General features: G+C 41.2%; 1 protein-coding gene across 1 annotated transcript; it reads right to left on the reverse strand.

The window, feature by feature from the left end:
* Positions 1–581: 581 nt before the first annotated feature.
* On the reverse strand, positions 582–9,747 carry slc2a2 (solute carrier family 2 member 2; the record flags this gene model as incomplete). Its single annotated transcript, XM_080784340.1, has 12 exons — positions 582–785; positions 1,500–1,703; positions 2,374–2,475; positions 3,660–3,764; positions 3,911–3,991; positions 4,426–4,532; positions 5,191–5,353; positions 5,700–5,815; positions 6,342–6,466; positions 7,293–7,498; positions 8,561–8,656; positions 9,727–9,747. The coding sequence occupies 12 exons, from the start codon at positions 9,745–9,747 to the stop codon at positions 582–584; spliced, it is 1,530 nt and encodes a 509-aa protein (XP_080640466.1).
* Between the last annotated feature and the right edge of the window lie 1,886 nt (positions 9,748–11,633).

Below are 11,633 nucleotides of genomic sequence, written 5' to 3' on the forward strand. Positions count from 1 at the left end.
TATAATTTATTTAAAGACGGTTACGCCGCGGACAAAGCCAATTCGGATCGTGACGAATCATGACAATGAACACAATATTTTGGGACGATCAAATCATTAGAAAGAAGAAAAGAAAGCCAGGAGACAACACTATTTGTTTTATTTTTCGTCTTATAAATTATTTGATCGGCCCAAAATATTGTGTTCATTGTCATGATTCGTCACGATCCGAATTGGCTTTGTCCGCGGCGTAACCGTCTTTAAATAAATTATATTAAAAGTGCCGATGGGAGAATGCATGGGGCTTCCACTTCCTGGGCCACTCGCTTTTCTGAAAGGGGGCGGGACTGCGGCGCTCTATAAGGGCTTAATATACTTTGTTGAACTGTATCGTGCACCAAAATGTTCCCTCAAACTCAAAACTAACACTAACCTCATCCCTACCCTTAACTGAGGGAACATAGGTATGTGTTCAGAGAACGACACAGGCGTGTAACTAAGTATAAATCTGCCTGAACAGGGTTCCCTCATTTGCCTGTAATGCATCGTACAGTAGCCTAATGTATGTGTGTGACATACACGCACAATGCCAAATACTGTGCTCAGGCGTCCGTGGCTGATTTGAGTTTCTCCAGCTCAGTGTCGGCTATGGGTCCAGGGGGTACCTTTTTCTTGCCCTTCTGGAATACAGCGGCAATTTCTTCAAAGGTTTTCCCTTTGGTCTCAGGTACCCGAAGGTAAGTAAACACAGTGAAGGTAAGGAGAAATCCAGCGAACAGAATGAATACATAATTCCCCAACCATTCCTGGAGGAAACAAATACAATGGTGTTAATTAAATAATACATTTCCCATAGATCTATATTTGTTTAGCTCTAACTTGAGAGGTTGGGGAAATTTGTCATCTGACCAATCCCAACTACCTAGGAGTGAGCAGCCACACTGCGACGCTCGAGGGCCAACTCCAAGTAGGCCTATATACTGTACATACCGGTATGTATACTGTATAGTACCATTTTGGTGTGAAAGGAAAGCAGTGTACCCAAAGGAAACCCACCCACTGATATCTGGGTCCCAATTCGTCCAAAATCAACAAGATCGTGCACTTTCTTTTGGATTGTTGGCATGGTGTTAGGTATGGTTATAAGGTTTTCAAAAACCATTGCAAACGAGTTGGGCTCGCCCCCTAGTGGTCTGTATATACTGTATGTTATGGTTAAAAACCAAACAAATTGATAAAAGAGATTTTCCAATTGATTATATTAGTATTGGGTATGCTAAATAACATAATAAGATTTGGGTGAAAATAGCTTCTGGAAAGGCATCAACGACAAACGTCTAATCTAAGGATAGACGTCTAAAAAACTTTCATTTTGAGCCGTTTATCGCATTTTTAATAGCCGTCAATTGCTGTCTATTGCTCAGTGGGCACACAACTATAAAAATAATAATAGAAGAATACATGCTGTGTATGTGTATATGTGTGGGGTCATTTGTTTTCATGCATGTTTGTGTGCTCACCTGTATGTAAGGGAAGGTCATGCCAACTATAAAGTTGCTAGTCCAGTTGCAGCAGCCAGACAAAGCAATGGCTGCCGGCCGAGGTCCCTGGCTGAACAGCTCAGCCACTATGAACCATGGGATAGGGCCAGGGCCAATTTCAAAGAAGCTGACAAACATGAAAATGGCAGACATGCTGACGTAGCTCATCCATGAGTAATCATTCTGAAGAGGAGAGGGCACAAGTCACTTTTAGAACAAGAATTATCATTTTTAGGGTGTTTCTCATGCGCCCTATATCCATAGTGGTTTGCATATCCACAAGATGTTGTTAGAACCATGATTTGTTTTAGGTATCATTCTGAATATGAAAGACAAAGACACATTTCCCACATGTTCCCATTCCCATTTCCCAACTACATGTGGGTACAGTACCGTGGGTGGAGGTCTATACATCATACATCATCATCATACTGTACTTATCGAGCTACTCGAGCCCACACTGTTTGTATTTTCTAGTTATTACTTGCGCAAGCAGAGCGTGCAAGTAATTTTAACAGTCCGGTGCAGTCAGGGCCACTGATATCCTCGTCAAAGTACACACTGAAATGGTGCCGTATTTTGTGGCTAAAACACTGTCAAATAAAGAAGTTGTCGATTCAAGTAAAAACTATAGAAATAATTGAAATATACAGTATAGCAACAGAAGGAAGAAAGTGAGGAATTTGAAAAAAGGGGAAGGGGTCTCAATGAGAGTCTGCTATTGCATTGCAGATGACAAAGAAAAGAACAGGTTCTACTCTACAGATCAGATGTTAACTGGAGTCTGCAGATGGAGGGAGCAAATGAGTGCTTCCTTTGACAGACAGACAGAAGCTAGGATGACTAGACAAACCTGCAAGTTGAGGCCCACTGTCATGGCAATGGCACAGCAGCACATCCCTGCAAGACCAACCAGAGTCAGAGAGCGCCTGCCAGCCCTATCCACCAGAGCCACCTAGAACATGTGTAAAAGAGTGACACGCACACACGATTGAACCAGAAACAACACTGCTTTACTTAGTTCCTTGTCTCAGTACAGAACAGACTTCCTTGTTATTTCCCGCGCTGTGTATATCGTAGCATCCCATAATAACCAGTCTCTTAAAGGCATCTCAACCATTATATAACACAGTGTCCATATTATTAGAACATAACACACATGTCTATCTTTAAATGCATTGTTTTTTTTGTTTTTTCCTCAGTGTAATAGGCTATGTGTGCATGTGTAACTGACTGTGGTCATGTGCCCCTTGGTTTTGCTACAGTGCCAACCCTCATCACACCAGTGGTCAGGAAATATATGCACAGTTGAATGTGATAATAAAATATGCTTATGCTTATTCGTCCCCGTCAGCGCAGCCATTGGTGGGGAGCATTCCTAACGCTCCATCATTGGTCGCCTGCTCCTAATCCTGCGGCATCCAACTGGCTCCTCCATCTGAGTCCACCTGACAGCTTAAAGCCACCCTGAAGGCTTCACTCCTGGCCGCTGTCATTTCAGTTTAAACTCTAGCACAGAGTAGAGACAGCGTGCCCTCCGTGCAGGAAAGATAGTGCCTTAAATTCATTAATTCTCTGATTAACGTCCTATCTTGTAAGAGTTGCTACATACTGTTTAAAGTGCATATTGTATTATGATCAAGAGTAGGTAGTATTAGTAAGTATTAGTTAGTTTCACCAGGTAGTCAAGCAGGTTCCTCACTTTGTATTTTTGTTTTGAGTTAGGTAAAAGAATAGCGTAGTCAAATAGTTAGGTTTTCTTTTATTGCTAATAAGGTTAGGTAGTCAGATTTCGGGAAGGGTTTTGTTAGGAAAAAGTATTACGTAACTTTTGATTCGTTCTTCGCTTTAGGTCCTGCTCAGCCCTGCTCACTTGTAGCACATTTTGTAGCACTTTTGTAGCACTAAATTGTATGCCACTCAAACCATACTGGAATAAAACTTTCATTTTGGCATTAAACACCTTTGCCTTATTTCAATAACCACCTTTGACTCAGTGAGTCGTAATTGTGTGTGTGTGTGTGTGTGTGTGTGTGTGTGTGTGTGTGTGTGTGTGTGTGTGTGTGTGCGTGCGTGCGTGCGTGCGTGCGTGCGTGCGTGCGTGCGTGCGTGCGTGCGTGCGTGCGTGCGTCTACTCACAGACACCATAGTGAAGACTGTATTGATGACCCCTACTCCAATGGTGGCGTAGACTGGGTTACCGACTCCAGCCCGCTCGAAGATGTCTGTCGAGTAATAGAAGATCTGAGAGACAAATATAAGCAGTCAATTTATTTTCACTAAGTAACATATTTACATTTCTGTCTTCCCAGAGAGAAACAAAGAGATTACTAAATTGTCACAGTGTGCAAACGGAACCAAAAAAGTTTGGGAAACACTGTTCTACTCACAGCATTGATGCCAGAGAACTGCTGCGAGAGGTGCATCACGAGGGCCACAAACAGCTGCTGTCTATACACAGTGGATCGTATCTAGAAAGGAGCATGTGACACAATATGTTAAAGAAAGAATCCACTCAAGGAAACAGTATAATGCTAAAGACAAAGCAAAGAAAAAATGATCCTCCATTGTCCACATATAAGGAAAAAAAAATGTTATATTTTGACTATCTATCTATTCATCTATTCATCCATGCATCCATCCCTCCCTGCATTGTACAAATAAAGTAATTGAATGCTGTTGTATTAGATTGTGTCACTATTATGCACCTACTGCTCCTTGCACAAACGTTCAAGTATTCCAAGAAGCTCTATATGCTCTGCTGTCCATTTGCAGCTATTGTTTGCTCGTAATATTGGTGACATTGGAATGTAAGCTAATTCTGCTCTTGTGTAAGTTGCTTTGGCTAAGATTGTTTTTTGCCATTCCCTCCAGCCCAGCAGTGGTCTTTTCCATAGGGACGTACCAAGGAGAGGATAGAGACCCTCTCCTGCTTGTCTGCCTCCTCCTTCTCTATCCTCATCTCCTCGAGATCAGGAGTGGGGTCATACGTCCCCTTGAAGCGAAGCAGGCCTTGACAAGGAGAGAGAGGGACACAGCCAGGGATCGATGGCAAGAAGAGGGACAGAAAACAGTCACAAGAGAAGGATGACAGATAAAATGGTATAGAAGGGAGAGAGGGGGAGTGGAAGACAGAGGAAGATGATAGAGGGAAAGAGGAGAGATGTAGAAGAGCAGGAGCATGAGAATAATAAGGGGCTCTGTGATTTGTAGTAGAAAATCCCACCAAAAAGCATCCTCACTCCCATGTGCTAAATTGCACGCACAGGTTTTTGCAAGACTGTTCTTGCCAAACCTGGCCACAGAGAGACGTCTGGTCATATGCATTTCAATGACAATGCACAAGCAAGGACAAACCAGAGCGTAAAATATTTTTCACGTGCGCGAGTGGAGCATCTGTGCGCATTTGCGCAACTAGTGAGAATGGCTGCATTCATTTACATGGAGTGGAAGAAAATCAGTGTCTGTGCGTTTATGTTATAGCACCTTTGGAGTGGGAGTGCGGAGTGATTCTCAAATTGGGGTCCAGTGACTGTCAGTCAGGCAGCTCTAATTTGTACACTCTCTGAGATATGGGTGTCCTTGGAATAAAAACATTTGAGAACCACAGTGGTAGGTATTTGTTTTCTCATGCAAATGTGCTTTGTACTGTACAGTATGTGTCTCTTACTCTTGCGGGCCTCGTTCTCCTTGCCCAGTTTGATGTACAGGTATCGAGGGCTCTCGGGGCAGAAAGGCAGCAGGAGAGACTGTAAGAGTGCTGGGGCCCCAGACAGTCCCAGCAGCAGGGGCCACATCACATCATTACCAAGCAGGAAATCCAAGCCTATCACCTACAGTACACACATACAGACAAACCCGCCAGCACACATACAGTACATAATTATGTATGTACACGTGTGCAGTGAGCTTACAAAAGCACTTGCACACATAAAACATACTCACAGATACACACATACTGTATGTATACTCACATGCGTAACACACTGCACGCACACAGTCTCACACACACACACACACACACACACACACACACACACACACAATACGTATCTAGTGTGTGTGTGTGTGTGTGTGTGTGTGTGTGTGTGTGTATGTGTGTATGTGTGTGTGTGTGTGTGTGTGTGTGTGTGTGTGTGTGTGTGTGTGTGTGTGTGTGTGTGTGTGGGTGTCAGTCACCTGGCTTATTAGGATACCGGTGACTATAGCCAGCTGGTGTAGTGTACCCAGAGCTCCTCTATAGGCCTTCGGAGCTATCTCTCCTATGTACATAGGCACCAGCCCTGACGTCAAGCCTTAAACACAAACAAACAACAACATGGGGGTTGAGTGTCTTGCTCAGGGACACCTCGGCACATTACTGGGGCTCGAACCTGGGACCTTCTACATTCACAGTTTAATTCAGTGTAAGCCCAGTGTAATATTAAATGTGGCCTCCCGCCCGTAGGCCCGCCACTATTCTCGTCCATTGCTTGCTGTTGCTTAGTTGGACAAAAATCCATTCTCTGCAAACTGCATCCACTACTTCGTATTGATATTTAATGTATTCAATTCTTACTTTGAACCTCAGAAAAAAGAAACATCTCTGGTGCAGTAGAGTGACTGGGCATAACGTGTTTTATTATCACTTTGCTCGTCCAAAATAATTATATTTTCCCTAAATGTTTCGAAAACTTAGCATAAACAACCCGAAGGGCGGAACAAGGAGGAATGAGCCTGCTGGTTGGTTGGTCAGGGACCAATCAGTAGTCTGACACAGGGTCAGTTAACCACATGAACCCTAGCATCCCAATGTTGGGCATGTCATAATAGGCAGCGTACCACAGTAGAAGCCCATGACTGCACGGCCTGAGATGACCATGATGTGAGGTTTCCACATTTTACACAACCCCATCAACAGACCAGCAGCCACAGCCAGCACGTTCACCATCAGCATCCCCTTCACTCTGAAACACACACACAAGAGCACATATTTATCCCTTCTCTCATCTACTCTGGCCTGCTGGGGGTCCTTTTTCATTAAAAAAAAAGGGTTCCCAACCTTTTTATACTGAAGTACCCCCTCAGAAGATATCTGGCTCTCCAAGTAGCCTACCACCATAATAACTGATGTTAAAATACAGGAGCGTGTATATATCTGCCCTTTGTTCCATTCCTATGCCAATAATGCTCCTGCTCTGACAAAACTCTGTCTAATCACTACTCAGCACAACTGATGATATTTCTAATGTGATTAATCCATTCTCAAATCTTCTATCAACGTCTAGGTGTGCTGTCAGCACAGATAGCCTATTTCAACCAATTGCTTGGTCAGAATAACTACCTGTAGTAATATAAATATTTCATTCCACTTTCGTCTTTTTTCTCCTTTTTTGGGCGACTCCTCTTTGTACCACCAGTGGTACTAGTACCAGTGGTTGGGAACATCTGCATTTGACCCCATTTGATAACATTTTTATCTCTAGGACACCAATCTACACTCCAAAATCCTCAGTGTTAATTTAGTTAACTCAATTTAGAGTGTAAAAATGTGCATTTGTACATTCTCAGAGTTACAGACCCATATTAAGGATCCATTTGATCCTAGCAACCGTGTAGCTGGAGAACCCCTGGAGCTCACAGGTCCCCGGTCGTGGACACATTTTTATGGGTTCCTTAATTTTTTTTGTTTCCTATACTGTACATTCAATATTATTTTATAATTGTTTTTCAAAAAACATTCCCAAAAAAGCAAAACATTTCATGAATTAAGGTGAGAGGCTCCTCTCTCACCTCCCTCTCAGATCGCCAATGAAGCCCACCAGAAAGGATGAAACCATGCCTCCAACGGAGAAGATTGCCACAGACAGAGACCAATACATGGTCACGGCAGCGTTTGCAACTGGCGCAAGCTCTTGGTGCTCCGTGTTGTTTTCTGATGGGATGGCAGACTTCTCTGACCACACGCCCAGGGACCGCCCATAATGCTCCTGAATGATCTGCGAAAGAGACATATCGATTGATCAGCAAATGGTCCATACATCTAGGTGCGTGCACATATACTGTAAAGTATGTTTGGCAACTGTGTGGTGTGTGTGTGTGTGTGTGTGTGTGTGCTAATAATAGACACAAATGCACAGGGCGGACACACAGACAAGCATGCATGCACTCAAATCAGCCTGTTTAACTATTTTTATATAGTTATAGATTTGCTGCAAAGCTTTGGGTATAGGCAATCCGGCCTGGCGGGGACTTTCGCTCTAGTTTTGTCTTGTTCTCTCCCGCTGGTATTTTACTATTTACCTCCAGCATGCGTCCCAGGGGGGCAGTGAAGCCAATACCAATAGTGTCTGAAGCATAGTCTGAAGCCAGTGGGAAATCCTGACTTCCTGAAAGTTCATATAATGGCCTGTTGTGGCGCTGTCACTGGGAAGAATCTTCCTTGGCCTACTCCTACTGGCACTGTGCAGTAAACATTATGTAAAGTATGATGCTATCATGCTAATCAGTCTAGAGATATCAGTTATATGATCAGGGCAACTTGCCCTGATCATATAACTGATATAAAACAGGGTTGTTGAATTGCACTCGCATAGTAATGGTAGGATATATCTTAATTATTATTATTTATTTTATGATCTCATCAGGGAATTGATACTATAGCTTTTTGTACTTATTGAGTAAATAAGTATCTGTCATATTTTGACTATGATCTTATCAATGTTCATATCTTGCTCAATATAGAGTGTAGATTTGTACTGATTGACTTATAGTTAGTATAACCTTGTGTCCCTACCCCCCCCCCCCTAACACCCCTAAATAAAACCCAAATTCTGTGGTGTGACACATACACACACACGCTGGGGGCAACAAATTCCCATGGCGAAAACATAATCTCCGTCCTCCATCCTGGTAGGGATAAATAGAACAAGATGCTTGCAACCCCAGGTGTATAGTATCTACTGTAGCTATAGCTGTACATGCAGTAGCTGTATTATTTACAAGTAGGTGGCAACACTTTATTTATCAATGCTATTGTTCCCTTTGTATGAATACAGTACCTTCTGTGGGGCGTTGATAACTCCCAGACTGTAGCCATATTGCAGGGACCCCAGGACTGCAGTGAAGACAGCCACTGCTAAGGTCCCTGTCAACTGCTGAAAAAGTGAACAACAGTAATCAATACAAAAACGAATAATCGTAAAAACAATATATCGCGATTAAAATCGAATAGCAAAGTTCTGAATTGATTTTTATTTATTTCTTCTTTCTTTTTTTTCATGTCAGAAAGACTGACGTATGATTTAACTTTTCATGGTTTATATTTGTAGAATTGTTTTAAAATGTTCTAGTATATTTGTGCTGCCATGGGGATGTGGGGGGGGGGGGAATATATGTCAATTGGTTTGAAAATACTTTTGTACTGTAAAGAAAATTAATAAACATATGTTTTAAAAAAATGAAAAAAAATGTTCTAGTATAATAAAAGCAAAGTAAAGAAATCACAATAAATTACAAAATATTTAAGAATCGCAATATATATCTGTCTGCATTGAAGTGTATGATTTAACTTATCATGGTCTACACTACAGTATATAGTTTAGAATTGTTTTAAAATGTTCTAGTATAATAAAAGCAAAGTAAATTGGAAAAAATCACAATATATTTAAGAATCGCAATATAAATCGAATCCGCTATAGGTATCGATATTGTATCGAATTGGGAGGTAAGTGAATCGTCTATATTTACATACAAACATTCACACATGCAGAGACACACACAGACAGTGTATGCATATGCATTTCCAGAAAGGCAAACACAGACACACATAGAGAAATACACACAAATGCATATGCTTGCTATTCTTATACCACCTTCAGGAAAAAGGTTATTCTCTGCCTCTGCAGGCTGTCAGAAGTAGATTCATAAACGTTATCATTGTAATGACTCAAACATTTATTTGATTTATGTGACTGTCATAATAAATATTTAATTTGCTGTCATTTGATATGATACTCTTCAGCTCAACACTGTTACCAAAATACTTTTTGTAATCAAAAAGTATGTTATAAAAAATGACATGACAATCATTAAGTCACCCTGTGCAAAACACTGACAAGCTTATGTTCTTGATCTGTAACATCTAGCTGTACAGATGTGCATTACAGCCTCAGATTACACATTTGGGTTGGAAAGTTTAAAAACTTTTAGTGAAGAATTATCTTACCTTTCCTCCTGACGACTCCATGAGTGTAAACCTTCCCAGAGACAATGGGTCAGTGGGTGCGGGTGTGTATGTGTATGTGTGTGTGTGTGTGTGTGTGTGTGTGTGTGTGTGTCCTCATTCCCCCCCCTCTCTCAGACACCCTCAGGTAATCATCAGTGAAGCCTCCACATTGGATCACGCTCTGTACACGTTCTAATCTACACACACACACACACGCACACACACACACGCACACGCACACACACACACACACACACACACACACACACACACACACACACACACACACACACACACACACACACACACACACACACACACACAGATTATTAAAGGACATGCAAACTCTCAGAAATGCACATGCACGCACATGTCTGCTGTCAAAAATTAATTTCCTATGAATACACAACCTGTAGATAAGAAAATCAATATATGCCTGCAAAGCAAAAACAAAAAAAGAATCATCAATCACAGCCATTAAGCATAATATACAGCCTCTGGCATTTTATTAGGTGACGTGGGTTTTATGGCAGGCTGACCAGCCCCTTCAACCCAGCTAAACCTTTGCCTCCACCCTGATAGAAGATATTTCCACACTTAGATCTATGCTTTAAAGTGAAATACACATAGATCTAAGTGTGTGTACCTGTATTCTATTCTATTCAAGTGTTGTACAGTAGAGTTTGAAATATCTAAAATCTCAAATGTATACAGTAACAGCAGCATAGTGCCACGGATAATACGGATATCAAATGCAGTGTTGCTGATTTTTTTTACATGGTGTTAGCTCTCTAGTGAGGACATCTGGATAGCACTTAGCACCCTCTATCTTACAAATACACACAAGCAGCAAAACACACAGGTTTAGGGTTAATGATATACCTCCGAGGGACGGAACAAAGTCTGAGGGTCACTGGCCTTGGATCTCTGCTGGTGCAAAAACACACACTTGCATAACAGAATGCACATGGAAACAGGTACACACTCACACTTACAGTATCACCATTTACAATTTGGGCATTTTGCAGAGTTTCTCAGAGTGGGTGCCGTGGGGGTGACGCAGAATACTTTTCTTTTCTTTTTTAACTAAAGTTCAAACAGAGTCCATGTGCATACGCTGTTAATATCCATTAGGATTATGGGGGGAAAAAGATCATATAGTAGTGACACATTTATTTGGGGTGGATAATAACACCCCACCCCCCCACCCCCATCAAAGAATATAAAATAAGATTTCTCCATTACAATTTGTGCCTATTCCATTGATTGTGTATCCCCCATGTCTGTGTTGTTTGCCTGTTTGTATATATCACTCATTCTTGAGATGAGGGACAAAAGTGGAAAAAACATGTCCCACACATAAGAGCCTTATTTTATGTAAAAAATAAATTAATTCATAAAAATAAAAGCACTTGCAAAGTTAAGTGTAATACAGTTGTGTATTATTATGCCCTTAATTTCATTATAATTGTTTTCATATTCCATCTGAATTAGTTAAAAGCAGGCCCTGTACCCAAAAAGGCCTGTATTTAGCCTGTCCCCAGCAAGTGGCCACAATTTCAAACTGCCAAAAAAGTGTCTAATACTGTCACAATCACATAAATATACATACTAAATTAAAGTAGATTGTCAACAACATAGCAAATAATATACACAGTTAATTTTAATTTATATTTTCTATTAAATATCTCATATCAAATGTTCGTCCCACGTCTCCGTCAACTCCGTCAGGTTTTTTTAAAAGTCTTAAATTAATCAGAAAATATTGTCGACAGATTTAGCCTGAAGACTCCTTTTCCAAGTCCCATTTATATTTGTTGCAACAGTGGAGTACCTGGTCTGACAAGCATTTAATTGTTTGATATTTTAAACAAACAATGTTGATAACAATGTGGTCACAGCTTTTA

The sequence above is a fragment of the Protomyctophum bolini genome (assembly GCF_963924005.1).
Source record: "Protomyctophum bolini genome assembly, chromosome: 15".
NCBI classification, from domain to species: domain Eukaryota; kingdom Metazoa; phylum Chordata; class Actinopteri; order Myctophiformes; family Myctophidae; genus Protomyctophum; species Protomyctophum bolini.